Source organism: Symphodus melops (genome assembly GCF_947650265.1).
Source record: "Symphodus melops genome assembly, chromosome: 22".
Taxonomy (NCBI): domain Eukaryota; kingdom Metazoa; phylum Chordata; class Actinopteri; order Labriformes; family Labridae; genus Symphodus; species Symphodus melops.
In genome coordinates, this window is record NC_136712.1 from 8940990 (window position 1) to 8957894 (window position 16905).

The 16905-nt window shown below is 43.9% G+C and overlaps 1 protein-coding gene across 1 annotated transcript in view; it reads left to right on the forward strand.

Annotated features, from left to right (window-relative positions):
- The window catches only part of ahcyl2b (adenosylhomocysteinase like 2b), a 36492-nt gene that overhangs the window by 11304 nt on the left and 8283 nt on the right, over positions 1-16905 (forward strand). Inside the window, exons 2-8 of the mRNA XM_079334573.1 lie at positions 11184-11292; positions 14892-15035; positions 15504-15604; positions 15702-15804; positions 15985-16079; positions 16322-16428; positions 16785-16901. Of these exons, the coding sequence (XP_079190699.1) occupies positions 11184-11292; positions 14892-15035; positions 15504-15604; positions 15702-15804; positions 15985-16079; positions 16322-16428; positions 16785-16901 (776 nt within the window). The remainder of the gene's footprint in view (positions 1-11183; positions 11293-14891; positions 15036-15503; positions 15605-15701; positions 15805-15984; positions 16080-16321; positions 16429-16784; positions 16902-16905) is intronic.

Genomic DNA, 16905 nt, shown 5'->3' on the forward strand with positions numbered 1-16905 from the left:
GGGCGCCCTAGCTGTGCTCTGACACGCACACACATACACACGCGCCACCTCCTGTTTGCTGCTTCCTTTTTCTCACTTCTATTGGTCAGGGTGGTCAGGGATTCCTCTTCTATTGGATGGCAGGAGGAGAACTGCAGCAGCCCCTTTTTTCCTTTCACGGTTTTGAATGTGCAGGATTTACGGAAGACAGACCGTGTAGCAGCCTGTTGAATCCCGCATGAAACACTTTGGATAAGTGCATGCACTACTGCTCCGGAAGTGGAAAACACAACCATATTGACAAAGCCCCTTACCCCCCCAATGGCATTTCAAGGTCATTACATTGACCTTCACCTACCATCTTCACTGAGGGACATATTCACCAGAACGTCTCTCTTATCTAAGATGCTGGAGTTTCTCTTTTCACTACATATTTTTGTTATGGCCCAGCTGTGACTTCCAGTCCCCCCCCCCCCCCAGAGCGTCACTGTGAGAATAAACAGGGGGGCTCCACCGTCTGCATGTGTTTCTTAAGAGTTAGACAGTAACTTGGCTTATGACTCAAAGTGCCAGTGGTTCACAGAATTAGTTATTACGCAAGCCAAAACGTACAACCAGTGTTGATGACACCAATAAACGTACTCTTTGGCTCTTTGGTGGCAGGTTAGATCGTCCTGCGAGCCCATGAATGATTACCTTCTGTTCAAACTGTAACCAGAGTCCTGCATCCCTCTCGCTTTAATTGTTCCAAAGTAATGCACTAGGAGCTGATGGAGTGATGCACTCAGATGTGAGTCTGTATATGTAAATTAAGTTTGTTAGCAGCATTGCAGGCAAAGCATCGACTCAGGGTATTTTTTGTGCTAGAAGTGCTGCGGTCGACTGTTGGCTCATTTCTCTCTGCAGAAAGGCCTAAATTGTGGAAAGATTCCTCCAATGCATCAACTGCAAATCCACTTTCTGGAATGTCATCTGTTATTCAGTATTAAAACTTGCTCTGTGCGAACGTGCACGTAGATCGATCTTTATTTGCACAGCGTCAAACCATATCCATATCCAAGTGTTGTCTAAAGACACTACACAAAAAGCAGGTAAAAAGCCTTACTTACTGGGGACGCCTGTCGCGCAGTGGCAGCGCTCGTGTCACCATGTATGGAGGCTATAGTCCTCACGCGGGCGGCCCGGGTTCGACTCCAGCCTGAGGCCCTTTCCTGCTTGTTATTCCCCTCTCTTCTCTCCCGATGTCCGTGTCTATCCACTTTCTGTCTCTCACAATAAAAACAGAAAAAGTCCGGGAAAAAAAAAAAAACTTACTTATTGCTATATTGTAAGGGCCCAGCTTAATCCGTCATAGCGTGGCAAGAAAAAAACTTCCCTTTAACGGGCAGAAATCTCCAGCAGACCCGGACTCTGCTATACTGTGCTGGGCTTGGAAATGGGATTGGGGAGATGGGATAAGATACAGGAAGAGGGATAGAATGGGGGGGGGGGGGGGAGTGGTTATTAACTGGGATTTAAAGTAATTACTCCCAACTGAGAGAAGATTTTAAAAACTGAATAAGAAGTGAAAGTTCAGTTTTTGTGTCCAACCAAATGAAGACGCTAATGAAGCGTAAGCGCGGCTTGAGGTGAGTTCAGTGCTGGACGCTAATGCTAACAGGCCTGATTATCAGCTAATGTGCCAATCAACACCAGCGTGCTGCGTCAAGACATGACAGTCTGTCAGCTGCGTCACGACGAGCGGCTAACGGTGTCCCGCGGACGCGTTTGCATCCGAGGAGTGAAGTCGATGCCTGGAAGCTGACTGGTGTTGAGACCGTGCTGGAAACGGCTCACAAAGGCAAAAGAGTGAAAGCTTTCCTGTTTTTATTTGTGTTGTTGTTGTTGTCGTCGTCGCCACCTGTCTGAGGCATCACACATCACAGGACGTGTAGCAGAGACGCGGTGCGAGTTGAATTCCGAGGGCTACGCTTAGCGAGGGATCGTGTTTGGATCTAGCTTCAATTCGGGAGTGCAGAGAAGTCATGAAAGGGACAAAGCCCTACGTGTGAAGACGCAGAGTGAAGACGGGAGTAAAAAAAAACATGGGCACCTCTCTGTTTGAGAACGTCGTATTTCAGTTATTGTTGTACACAAAAACAACCCAGGAATAGGAGCTGAAAGCATTTCCTCGCTCTTTGATGTGCATTCCAAGGGCTTCCTCAAAACACGCACACAATAAAACTGTGGCGTACTCTCCAGCCCGGCAAGCTGCGTAAGAGCCAGTGTTATGGCAGGAGAAGAGTATGTACCAAAAAGCACAGACGATTTTTTTTTTTTCTTTTTTTGACTTATAACCTCTTTAGGGCCGAAGAGAAAGCTTAACAAATCCCCTCTGCTGCTTTAACACTTCCAAATAAAAAAAAGAGAACAAAGAACCCGGACAATAAGACTTCCCATCCTGCTGTTTGATCATCTTTTTACAGCCAACAGATTCTTTTTACTGCCCTTCATATAAAGATTATATTCATTGGTGCCCTCAGAGTAACTTTAAGGACCGACTTGGGTTAGGACATTTTGTTGCACGCGTCCTCTGTGTGTGTGTGTGTGTGCGATTCTGTTGAACTCACGCAGCACTGATGCAACGCTAAACATTCTCATTATCGCCTCGTACAGCAGACTCTGTTGCTTAGTCTGCTTCTTCCACTTCTTTATCTTCTCCTTCTTCTATTACTTCATGTTTTACCTCAGGACCACCCCCCCTTATGATAGATTAATGGATGGATACTTAAACACTTATAATGACAAACAGCTTTTTGAGCTTCTCACCACGAGTGACACATACGAGGATAATGAATGATTCTGTTTTTTTTTTTTTTTAATTGAAAATCACCATCTTTTAAAAAAGAACTTACATTTTATCATATTGCTTCCCCCCCCCTTCCAGATTTGGGACAGTCTGGCCGCGGCACTTTTCAGATTGAATTTGAGGATGTTTCCAGACGTTGGTTTTTAGCGTTAAGCCGTTAACAGGACACGTTCCTCTTTCCCTCTCTCTGCCTTCTGCTTCTCCGTTATCACCAAGTTTCCCCAAGCTTTTAGCAGTCGGCATCCGTACATAAAGCTATTAAAAGCCCTTCAGTGCTTTTGATTTGAGCATACTCATCTTTGCACTTAGCTTGTCTGATCTTCTCTGCCTGTTTCTCCTTTTTTTTTTTTTTTTCAAATTCAGTTTAGTCATCATGTTTTCTTCTGCTATCCTCACATGGACACTGTGACTGTTACAGAGCCAAGCCAGGGTTTTTTTCCCACACATTTACAACCAAACTATTTTTAGATTCCGGACAGAAAAACGGACCACACGCTCAACTTTTTCACTCATCCTTCCATCACTGACGCACACTTTGCGTGCGTCTGCCGTTTGACATTTCCTGGCCTGTGCGAACTTCCCAGAACGGAGCAGGTGTTGACACAGCACTTCAGCAACTCTTGTTTTCTGTCAGCTCTCATGGCGGACATTGAAACGATTCTCTAGAACACTTGTGATTTGGTTTGTTGTCCAACTTCCTGCATGTTCAGCCGTTTGCTCCGGTGGTGTTGAATATAAGTGAAGTAGTTGATGCATTTTATTCAAAGTGAATATTTAAAGAGAGCTCCCAACACGTCTGCTCTGAAAGGACTGAAACATCAGGCTGAGAGAGCGGTCCACATGAATAACAACAGCGCCACAGTGGTGAATGGAAGTTGTCCTTTCGTCGCCCACTGCTGCCTCGTCCACTCATTCAGTCTGCACTCTTGGTGAGAGCGCTGAGATTGTGCTGCCAGCGACGGAGGCTGGGCTTCCCCCGAGAGGATCGCAATCATGAGGAGGTGTAAACAGCCAGCCTCTCCACGGGCTCTCATGGAGAACACTTCCTTCCCTCTTCTCCCTGTGGGTGTCTTCACAGAGGACTGTTCTACAGGTCTCTGCAGGCCCTGGCAGTTTTAGTCTCTTCATCCTGTCCTTCGTAAAATATGGACAAGCGATTTTCATAATATCGGCCGATATAGACTGGTGTAGTTTTGAGTCCTAAAACCAGGAAGTGAGTTAGCATCTTAGCGCTGTGGTTCTAACCTCTAAAAGTCGATGTGGATTTTGAATGGGTTTGTGGTTAGACCCCTGAAATAAGGTCTGTGGTGGTTAACACAAGCTGAAGAGATGTTGATGTTTTGTTAGACGAGCTAAACTACGTTAGCTAAGAGCCCACTTGTGAATTTTAAAGTTTTTACACAAACTTTAAACGGCGGTTGCTAACGAGTACCTTACTGAAACTATAGTGGTTGTTGCAGACATTACACGTCATCACGCTGGGAACTTTCTCCCTAATCCTTCTTACAGCTTCTAGTCATGTTTTTCAGTGTTCTTGTGAATATTAGGTTAATAAACAACTTATTAAGCTAACGTTTCACTAGCTTGTCAAATCCGATGATGAGATCGATGAAGCATAACGTCTCTCGGCTGCATTAACTCTTCAAACTTCATATAATTGATGTTTATCTGTAAAGATTATCCCGCTGAACAAAACGGCTACGTATCAAAAACGAGTGTTTGACACAGAGCTTATTATCTGCAATGATCCAAAATCCAATGCAAAAATTCCATAGGCAAATTTTCGAAGGAACCACTGGAGCCATTTTTTCGGGTTGGCCTACGAAAATACATCATTACTATTCCAGCCTATAGACATATCCAGTGACCTTCAGTATCGGCTAACAATGTTACTGATTAGATCACCAGTCAAATAGCTTTTTATTAATCTCATTGTGTTACACTATCACTTGTCCTACCATGTGTCACCAGCAGAGTGTGCTATACGGATGATCACTCTCCAGAGTGTTGAGTGCTCATACGCGTACATGCACGCTTACTTTCCAGTTGAGTGAGCATCTCGTCTTCATTATCACAAGTTTTCACCAAAGCTTTTGAGGATCAATGTAGAAAAAGTCGACCTAAGTGAATCTATCGGTACAGATCTGGAATATATCGGTGTCTGGTTTTTCTCTTCCTGTTATCGATATCGGCCCCAAAGATTCCATATCGGTCTGGCTTTACATTTTTACTCTGAATCTTAAGTCTACGTGGAGCCAATCAGCCAATAAGACTCAATCCTAAGATCCCTGTGTGGTGTACGAGTCCTGCACAATGTTCAAAGTGAATTCATTTTAGAATTCTGTGTAAACAACTTTACTTCAGTTTTCTCAGCAGAGGTGATTAATTTTTTCTGTTCATAATTATTCAAATTGAGTTGACTGAGAAAAAGGTGTTACTGTGACAACGAAGTGCAGGAGCAGCTGTTAGCAGAGTGTTAGCAACACAGATGAAACTGCAGTTCACCACTCTGTCAGACAATCACTGTTTCTCTCATTCAGTTTTACCTCTGTGCACAATGGATCTTGAGTTTGGTATGGGGGGGGAGAGGGGAGAGGATCCCAAAATCTCGTCCCTAACTATTCAAACCCCTGTCGAACATGATCCTGCATACTGTCTGTATATCAGTGCAATTTCAAATCTTGACATTCGGCAGCAGATGGAAAGGCTGATGAAGGAGTCCTCTTCATTCATCAAAACAAAGTCTTGAGAAAAAGATTTGGTAATACAGCATTAATGATATCAATGTTAAGGAGTGTGGAGACGTTTCTGTATCCATGTTTTTGCAGAGTTCAGGGACCTCGGACCCAGCTGTGGGAGGGGGGCAGGGGCCCCGTGCTGTGTTGCCTCAGGGGTCTCTGCTTCTCTCTGACCTGATTGTGTTTCATTAGGATCAGGTTCCATCTTCTGACACAGGTGTGGCAACACCAAGAATACATGGATCCCCTCCGGTATGGGTCAGTTGTAAATGCACAGAACGAGCTCAGTGAATTCAGACTTCATCATCGTCATTGTCGTCTGCAGAAACCTGAAGGAAGGAGTTTATTACATGTGTGGAATCCCTGCAGAGGACACAGCTGTAAAGACATCGCTGAATGGCCTCAGCTTGTATCCCAGCTGAGTACACAACGTGGCAGACAGACCGCCTGAGTCCCATCAACATTCAGCAATAAGAGGAGGCCGTCTTTGTAAAGTATGTAGCTCGGATGATTCTTTCAACTCCCAACAAAAACTAAAGAGCCAAGTCAACTTCCCTGAGAAACAGAAGTTTACATGCAGAAAGGTGGGAAAAAAAGTTTTTAATGCTCATCGACAGATGTCTTCAAATTATGAAAGGAGCAACATTTGCAAATCACTTGTTGACCTAAAGTCCAAAACGTGAGGATTTTCAGTTTTTAATGTCGGAGAATACAAACGAATCATAAAACTGACAAAACAGGATTTTATTTTTTTAGCTGAAATCTTGTATTTTCATTTTAACATGTAACAATTGCAGCTAATGGATTATGTGTCTATCACCTCTATTTGAAAGCTTTACCTCAACAGTGATGACGCCTTACTGCTCATTTCATGTGCGTAAGAAAAAGAGAGCCTGCTGTCAACCTGTGCGTGTGTTCAGGTACCACTGTGAGTTTGTTAGACCGAGCGGCCTCTTGTTCCTGCATTCATCAGTCACTTCACTACTAATGTCAAACCACAGCAAGCAGCGTCTTTTCGACTTAACGTTGGCTCTGATTGGGCAAGAAATGAAGTTATTTATTGGCTGAGTAGCCATGGTGGTTGTGTTGAAAAAATCAAACACAGGATGCTTACTCTTCATGCTTATAGTTTTAAAAAAATTATGTACGACTTATTTTCTGTATCTTTTTTTTTTATAAACATTTCAAGGATTGGTTCTGACACGTTCAAGTGTTTTAGTAGGACTTATCTGCAAAGATGCTGAACCATGTAAGTGGTCATGCAGTGATTGTGAATGCTAACTATGCTAATGCTAAATCTGTAGATTTGATTCAGGTTGGAGGAAGTTGCAGGATCAGAAGGGCTCGCCCTCTTTGCACTGATTGCTCCGCATCTCATCACATTTGCCGCTGCAGTCCATCTGCTGCCTGTTTGTTGAGCTTTGATCTCGCCCGGAGAGGTTTGTTGTTTCACCGGGGCGGCTCAGACGTCCTCCACCAGTGTTCGTGGTGCATGTTGTTCAGATAGAGATCCCCTGCCCTGTCGCTCTGTGGTGTCTACCATGCTCTTAGTTAAATAAGCAGATGAAACACAAATCGTGTGTGTGTGTGTGTGTGTGTGTGTGTGTGTGTGTGTGTGTGTGTGTGTGTGTGTGTGTGTGTGTGTGTGTGTGTGTGTGTGTGTGTGTGTGTGTGTGTGTGTGTGTGTGTGTGTGTGTGTGTGTGTGTGTGTGTGTGTGTGTGTGTGTGTGTGTGTGTGTGTGTGTGTGTGTGTGTGTGTGTGTGTGTGTTCTGAGGTGAGCCATGCTCTGCCATTACGCCATCCCAACACACAACTCAAATAATCCCTTTTTATATCACTCCACCTTCATAATGTTATTATTCTGTATTAAATAAAAAAGAGAGCACAATAACTTTTTTTTTTTTTTTTTTTTTTTTAATCTAACACTCGTTTGAAACCTTTTAACTGATCAAATACTTATATTCAGGAAAAATCCGGAACATGTTTAATGTAGTACTAAGGTTATTATAAAAGGAGTTTTTAATGTTCTATGAAAACTCAGGAATAGATGGTGAAACTCTTTCTTGGGGTATTTTGTTAAAAGCACTAAGAGTGTTAAAATGTGGTAAAAGAGAAGAAGCAAGCTCCACAACTCTTTTTCTTAAATAGTTGCTTAGCAACATTTTGAGCTGCCATCTGCATTGTGAACATGCATCCGTAGAAAAACAAGCGAGTACATGTGCACAGCCCAGCGGGCCTGCATGCATTTTGGCTTCACTCCCCCGTATCCCACAATCCCCCTCTGCTCCACGGTGATGACTTTTTAAAACAAGAAGAGAAACTGCATGTCATCGGCTCCCTGCGTCGCGTGAACACAAAGCTGAGTGGGAAAGGGTCAGTACTGGGTGAGCTCCCATGGGTCCCCAACATTCATTATTCACATGTCATTAGCCTTCCAATCAGTTACCATCCATAATGTAAAGCAGAGCACGGTTAGAGAGATCACGATGAGGCGTTGTCTGACTGAGAATAAAAGTATGTGACGCTTTCAATTCAGAATAAGAGGTGAAAAAAAAAATCCAACCCAATAGTGTCGAATACTAGATTGATTTGTTTTTCTGTCCCCTGTGGCGCTCAGAATTCCAAACACATTGAACTCCACATAATGATTTTTCCAAAACGACGGCCAGTGTTTTGGAAAAACACGCTTTAGATGAGATGCTGCGTCATGCAGATCTGCTCCTCGGTGACACTCTGCTCCTGTGCAAGTTCACCAAAGTGTTGCTGCTTCCTTTTAGTTATATCTGTATTTAAGTCTCTGTTCAGATCCTGATGGAGTCAAACTCGTACAGCCCGTTGCAAGGGTTCTTCTGATTGGTTCGTTCTTCGCTCTCTGACGTGTAAAATGAATCATTGTAGAGAGCAAGTCGTTACCTCCCATAGCATACACGTGAACTGTTAAGTTGCCTCTAATGTAAAGGTGCTGAGCCGTGAAGGTGAGAACCGATCCGTCCGCAACATTTCGGCCCCCCCCCCCCTTTAGCGTCTCGACGAAAAACCACTGTGTCATTTTCTCTGGCAGTACTCGCTGTTCTCGCTAAGTCCTGAGCTAACCTGTGATAATCTTGTCCCAAAAAACATGTCATAAGCCCCTCGATTTCCCTCCTCCTTCTGAGCTCCCAAAATGAGACTCAATCCCTCCATGCAGCCCTGAGCTCCTAAAGCCCCTCATCTAACCAGCATCTGATCAAACCTGAAGTGACCATTAGCCCCATGATGGCTGCTTATAGGATTCTGCCTTATTAGAGCCATTATCTGCCCTCCAAGTGATGCACACTTGTGATTTTGTCATGTCATTGTGTGGACACTACTTTACTTCTACAATAAAAAAATGCCTTAAAACAAAGTGATGTGATGCTTGATAGCTCAGCATTTTTGAGACTAACATGACACATAATTACTGTATTCATTCGTGGCACTGAGAGGATGTATCCTCTAGTGTTTGGTGAGTTCTTTTTTTTTTTCCCTCAATCGCAACCTTGAGGTCAACATTTGGGGTTCTGAATGAAATGTCCACACAACTGTTGGATGGTTTCCACATTCATGCCCCTCATAGGATTCATGATCATCCTTTTTTTTTTTTTGAGAACTTTTAAGTGCCAGCCAACTTTTTAGCCAAATTTCAGTATCTCTCTCTCTGTCTCTGTCTCTGTCTCTGTGTGTGTCTCTCTCTGTCTGTCTCTCTCTCTCTCTCTCTCTCTCTCTCTCTCTCTCTCCCTCTCTCTCTCTCTCTGTCTCTGTCTTTGTGTGTCTCTGTCTCTGTCTCTCTCTCTGTCTGTCTCTGTGTGTCTGTCTCTCTCTGTCTCTCTCTCTGTCTCTGTGTGTCTCTGTCTCTCTCTCTCTCTCTCTCTCTCTGTCTCTCTCTCTCTCTCTGTCTCTGTGTGTCTGTCTCTCTCTCTCTGTCTCTGTGTGTCTCTGTCTCTCTCTCTCTCTCTCTCTCTGTCTCTGTCTCTCTCTCTCTCTCTCTCTCTCTCTCTCTCTGTCTCTGTCTCTCGCAGCGGGTTTTTAAAGTTCAGCTTCAGTTTTGATGTGAGCAAATCAGGGACCCCAGTCTCTGGAACAATCAACAAACAAGAATACCGAGTTAGAGAGGGAGGGAAGAAAAAAAAAACACACACAAAAGGAAAAGGGGAAACAATTCATCGCATTGTGTTTGCCGGCACATGGTTGGACCAGTTTGCTCTGGATTGCTGGGACGCAGGGGCTAAAAAGGAGGCAGGTGGGGGGGGGTGGGGAGGAGAGGTGGCCTATGAAATGATAGCACCTTGACAGACGGGGTCTGCAAAGGCACACATTACGTGGCAATGCTAAAGAAGAAAAAGAACGGGGAGAGCAGTGAGGCCTGTGTAAAAAAGGTAAGAATAAAGGTTAGGATAGAATATCAGCTCGACAGAGTCAAAAGACTTGAGAGTAAATCAGCAGATTTGCACAGTTTGAGTATTAGGAACCCGTTTCTTTGATTGACTTTGGAAGATGTTGGTTGTTGTTGTGCAGCATGATTGTCGCCTTATAAAGATGAATGAGAGAGGTTGTTTTTTTTCTTTCACCGTGGACGTAGGAGCTGCTGATGACTCGAGCGCTCGTTGTTATGAGCAGCAGCAGCTCCCGTGTGTGCGTGTGTCTTACAATGCTGTAAGAAGGAGTGAATGAAGACACCCACACACTCAAAACACTAACATCTGACGTACAAACACTCAAGAGGGACGCGTCTGACTGTCAGAGTTTTTGTTTGTGTGATTTTTCTCCGATAGAAATCTCAAAATATTTTCGCGTCCTACTCGAAGACCGATTTTTATTTTTTATTTTTTTTTTTACTTCTTTTTTTTTTTTTTTTTTTTTTTTGAATGTTCAACAAGGACGAGCATGAATAAGGAATGACGTCCACTCTGCATCAAATCTTTTAAAGCATTTCGCCTCCTCCGTGTGTAGACTAACTCGCCTTGCATGTGGGCCCACTTTTGTTTTCGTTTTCATGCTTCATGCACTCACCATTTTATTGCCTGTAATGTTCTTATTATGTTATGGCTGGAATCAATGAGCTATTCACAATTAGCCCCAATATTTATCAGCGCATGAGTTATGATGCAACAGTCTGTTTTTGTCCTGCAGTAATGGAAACATGAACAAAGCGATTTTTTGGAAGTCGTGCTCCAACTACAACACACGGCGAACCGTCGTAGAAGCAGGACGACGCCTCGTACCTCGAGTCCCCATGTTTGGCCTTGTTGCTGCTTGATAATCGCGTCGTTGTCGCTGATATCTGTAAAAGTCAGAGTGAACTCAAAGCTGGTCTCCTTCCTCGGAGATGTCTGTTCCCTGTAATTATCAGACTTTTTATCTGTGTTTTATGATTCCAGAGAAAAGCTTTGGAGGTTGAAACACAATGTGAAGCGTGTGTGTATTTTGGCTATGTATACTGATGAAAAGCTTTATTTGCTTTATTTGCCCACTTGCTACTAGCTGTGTTGGTATCGTAAAATGTAAATCTGACGAAGGCGAGGACGTTATCGAACACGTTCACGCGCACCACAAAAATCCGAACCGAGTCCTGATCTCTGTTCCTTCTCCCCGACGGCAGATCCAGTTCGCAGACCAGAAGCAGGAGTTCAACAAGCGTCCATCCAAGATCGGCCGCCGCTCTCTGTCCCGCTCCATCTCCCAGTCGTCCACAGACAGCTACAGCTCAGGTAAGCTCAAATAACACACCCATCAGACACATGCTGCTGGTGACATGGAGACACTTTTACATTTAGTTTGCTTCACCGATACTGGATGCAGATTAATTCTTTTTTATAGAGATCCATATTTGCACAGAGTTTCTTTTTCCACATATTAAAGATGTGGAAACTTCATTTCATGAAACGTGTTTAGAGAAGACGCCCGAGCCTTTTAAGAGGACAAACGTTGTTTGGTCTCACCAGAAACAGTCCTGCGAGCATGAGAATGTTTCATGTGAACAGACACCTACTCTACTCACCAGAGAGTTTCTGGTTGTTGTTGCTCACCTGACTCTGTATGGAGCTAGATGCGTGTCTTATCTGTTCAGAAAACAGCCTTGTTTTTCTCTTTATATTGGCGCACCATGCTGGGAGTTGTGTTGGATTTTTATTCCAGCTAATAAAGCTCAACGTATCAGCAGCCTTCTCGTCAAACGGTGACGTCGACCACGTCCTCAAAAATGTCATCTCCCTGTCAGCCTCGGTGTTTTTATTTTTTCACCTGTAAGAATAGTTGGCTCTTACTCCGGCTCTCATTCTCACACTCTGACACGGCAGTTCATGTGAAACTGTGGGCTCTGTGTTTGAGGATTAGCTGCTGCTGGTGTAAAGGAGAAGGGGGGGGGGGGGAGAGAGACAGCTGGGAAGTATTGGGTGTTGTATAAATTCAGCTGAATCCCCGGGTTCCATTCATGACTGTGCTGCTGAGAGATGAGACGGTGGCTACCAAACACCTTGTTTACCCAGCTAAACACTTTTTCAAGATAAACCCAGCTTTCATGCGTTTCCATAGCGACCGCACATTGTTTACACTGTGTATTTTCCAGCATGTGAATTCAGTTTCTCTTTTTTTCTCAGATGGCAAAAATGAAACAAGTGGTGTTTTTTTTTTTTTTTTTTTTTTTAAATTGCCGACATCTAACAGAAACTCGATTTCCCCCCCTTCTACTAAATATGATGATGTCACCTTTTACCCCTTTCTTTCCGTCACGACGTTGACAGACTCGTACATGTTTTTGGTGTAGATGTCCAGTCGTATCAGGGTAATCCACAGGGCGTCTTTTCAAAGACACCATTAGCATGATAAATTAATCCGTACGTGTGATGATGCTGCTTGGACCGCGTTTGCTCGTATTTTTAGATTATGATGGATGACAGATGGACTAATGCTCGATGTGAGGAGTCCCTCAGGGCAGCTAGCTCCAAAAAAAAAAAAGTTTTAAAAAAGATTTAAAGGTTTGGAGTTCTCATCGGCACATTTGACAACCATTCAATGTTTCTTTTCCCAAGCGTTTCCAACCGGGGTCAAATTCTGACTTTTTTTGGTTCTTTCTTCCATGAAAGGAGAAATTGACCTGGAAAGTGTTTACATTCTAAAGTACTGGGTAAACTGATCCTTCCTCTAATATTTAAAGCTGATCTGTTGAAGGTGCAGAATCGTCCTGTTCCACTTAAAGAATAGCTGCTTGTTTACATTAGCTTACAATGTGGTCAGTAAACGGTTAAACACGGCTGACGTGTGAACGTTCAAACAGGAAGCAGATGAGCGAACCTTCAACTCTACAATAAGGGATTCTGGTTTGAGCTGTCTCGTTACGGAGGGCTCAACACAGAGACTTTAAAAACAGAGCTTTACAAGCTTTGGCACAGCAGGGCTGAAGCTGACTGACCAGGACCAGTGGAAAGAAATCTGACAAAGTTGAAATAAAGCCTTAGCTTAAGCCTCTGAAGTCTGAAACTACAGCAGAGGTTTTAACTTGTTTGTTTTCACTTCATAAAGAAGGAGACTTTAAGTTTCTTTTGAAGCCCTGAAAATCTGACCTAATGGAATTATTCAACTGTATGTTATATTTTAAGTCTAAACTCCAGCCTTTTTTTTTTTTTTTTGGAGGGTGCTGCTTTTCTTACTAAAAGCTGCACCCTCCATGTGAGTCCCACTCCAAGGTGAGAATTAAATTTGTTCCAGTAAGTCTCTCCTAACACAGCCTGTTCTCTTCTCTGTCCTCGCTCCTTTAACCAGATAAGAGCTCGTGAAATCACCTCCCTCTGCTGCTGCCTGAGGCCGTCACACAATGACTGAAATAACCATCTTTTTACTCATGGATCACGATGAAAGCGCTTAGTCAGCACTTTTTTTTTTCACTCAATGGTTTGCGTCTGTTCGCATCGTCAGCAGTCGTTAATTTTAACGGTCTATTTTAAAGTCGAACGTATTTTCAGAAACGTGTGTATCCCTTTAACTCCCGTTTGAGCTCTCTGTTGTTTATGTAGTTCGAGTTGTGTTTAAGGATCGGCTTTGGTTTGAGAATCACTGACACCAACACTTAACGTTTGATTTCAGATCATTAGGGAGAGTCTCTTTTCTTTACCTAAACACCGTCTCTGCATTATCCCAGAATTCCTGGCGAGTACCCCCCTCCCAACACACACACACACACACACTCTCCTCTGCTCACACTCCCCCCCCCCCCCCCCCCCCCCTTTCCTCCTGTCTGTTCGGATGGTAGATTTCAAAAGCAAATGGTACATGGATTACTACCTTTTTTTGGTTGGTTTTTTTTGGAAAAAACAAAAGAAAATCTTTTTCCCTCCTGGCACAGTACAGCATGTCCTTTTAACTTCAGTATTGTTACAGTGCTGGCAAGGTACCCAGTCCTATCTGGCTCTGTTCCTTTTTAAAGACTGGTAGGAGGATGATTGGCAACATGTACCTGCTCTAGAGGAAGGTAGAAGGCAGCCCCTGTGTCGTGAGTCTGCCTGAAGGCCACAAAACACACAGAGCTCGAACCAGACATGTGGGCATCTCTACTAAGTATGCAGCTGTAAGCACTATTGTTTTCATCACACAATGTGTGTGTGTGTGAGTGTGTGTTTATACATATACAAACGTGTGCTATCTTTAATGGAGAGTTTGATGTAATCCAGTGAATCCTGAAAAGGGCGATGATGCAGAGAAGAAGGATAAGGATGCATGAGCACATTCCCGACTCGCTGACATTGCGGCTGATATGTTTTGTCTTTGTGGCGTCGAGGCTTCTGTGTGTCAGAGTGCATCATCTCAGTCCGGCCTGATAGGTGTTGCTGGCTGAACCAAAAATGTCCCATCAGTACTTTTAACTCCAGATCTGCTCGGCTTGAGGCTGTCTGCCCTAAAAATAATAATAATAATAATAACAAAAAAGATCCCTGCGTTTGATCCCTCTCTCAGACAGCAGATAGCTGCTAAACCCATTGATCCCTGTTCGGGGTCAAAGAAACTTAAGATTTGCACCCAGATGAGCCCAGCAGGAAGAACTCCCATTCAAATCTCATGATTTGACTGCTTCATTTGAAAGTGTTATGTCATAAAATATAAAATAAATAAATAAAAATAATAATAAAAAAAGCCGTCAACTTAATTCTTGTTGAAGTGATTTCTGACAACGCAACCAGCTGAAGACTTCAAACCAGCACAGTGGAGGGAAAGATTTAGTGTCCTGCCTTTCTTCTTCTTTTTTTTTTTTTTTTTTTTTTTTTTAAATGTATGTGCGACACACTGACAACACTATTTTGTGTATTTTCTTTTCTAGCGGCGTCGTACACGGACAGCTCTGACGATGAGACGTCTCCTCGGGACAAGCAGCAGAAGAACTCCAAGGGCAACGGAGACTTCTGCATCAAAAACATCAAACAGGCCGACTTCGGGCGCAGAGAGATCGAGATCGCCGAGCAAGGTAGGTCCCAGCTGCCGGACAAGTCGGCCTCTTTAAAGCGAGCAGCATTTAATTAAATTAATCGTACCACACAAGACCTGTGATGCACTAGCTGCACAGACATCACGAGTAGAGTACAAACATGACGACATGCATTCAGAGTGTGTGAGTCTGCCTCCTCCACACCGCCCGGGTGGCCATATGTCCCCTGCTGCTGTAAGTGACAAACACCATTTAGGGACCACCGCATTAACACACATTCCTCACATCGTTGTCTACTGACTTCACAGAACATACAGAGAGCCTCAGCTGCACCCTGCAGGCTGCACACACACACACACACACGCATGCATCACCAGCTCCTTCAGCTGCATGACTCGCTGGATTTGTGGCGAAGATTTAATCACAGGAATTCCCCTCAGCCATCCCGCTCATTCTTCTATCCACTTCTGAGTTTGGCGTTTATTGTTGTGATTCCCTCTTTTTCAGAGATGCCGGCCCTGATGGCTTTGAGAAAGCGAGCGCAAGGGGAGAAACCCCTCGCCGGCGCCAAGGTGGTGGGCTGCACCCACATCACTGCCCAGACTGCTGTGAGTAAACGTCCGGCAGCTTTACTGCAGAACTTACGAAAAAAACAAAAAAAAAATCCATCCAACTCGAGCGTCTACGTCTCCCCTCCTCTCCCAGGTGCTGATGGAGACTCTGTCAGCTCTGGGCGCTCAGTGCAGATGGGCCGCCTGCAACATTTACTCCACCCAGAATGAAGTGGCAGCTGCCCTGGCAGAGGGAGGTGAGGCTGTCCCCGGGGCGTTCCTTTGTGTTCCACCTGCCCTTTTCTCTCCTCCTGCCTTCAACATTCAATATGCATGCAGATGCTCACTCTTTCACCTCACGCCATCCACCTGCACGTTTTCCCCGTTTCTCGCATTCCTCCCCACGATAGATTAAAATGCTTCCCGTCTCTTTCTAGGTTTCAGTGTATTTGCGTGGAAGGGGGAGTCGGAGGACGACTTCTGGTGGTGCATCGACCGCTGTGTCAACGTGGAGGGCTGGCAACCCAACATGGTAGCACACCTTCAGAATAAATAAGGCTTATTCAGCATGAGGAAATGATGAGATCCCACTTGTGGTGCAAACATCTGCTCTCAGCTAGAGCTTTTAAAATATAACTGATCTATTTTTTTACATGGTAGAAGTGCAACAAGAATACATGTTTGAAATATTTAAAATGTACACATCTATTTGTTAGAAATCCAGGACCTAAAAAACATGACTCCAATCTTTTTCTTCTTCTGTCTTAATTTCAGATCCTAGACGATGGTGGAGACCTGACGCACTGGATCTATAAAAAATACCCCAACATGTTCAAGAAGATCAAGGGCATCGTAGAGGAGAGTGTCACTGGTGTGCACAGGTGAGCCTCGCAGCATGCAAGCATTTGTTTCTGCAAAAGGTTCGAAAATGTTGCATTACTTCAAATCAAACCAGTTCCCTACTTGGTAAAGGAGATATACATGCTTTTAGAAACCGAGAGGCAGGCATTTCTGCACACTCTCTAATGCAGTAACACTGCCATCTAGTGGTGAAAGGAATACCTCCATTTAGGGAGTACTGTGATTGCAGCAGTGCAGCTCTGCTGTCATTGGTAAAATGTTTGATTAGACCAGTATTAATAGATACATGAATACACCAAATTGCATGGTTAAAACACTAACATTTAAGATTATCCTTGAACAAAGCTTTAATTTATTTATTTTTTTTATTGTGTAGGTTGTATCAGCTGTCCAAGGCAGGGAAACTTTGTGTTCCAGCCATGAACGTCAACGACTCGGTTACCAAGCAGAAGTTTGACAACCTGTACTGCTGCAGGGAGTCCATCCTAGACGGGTAT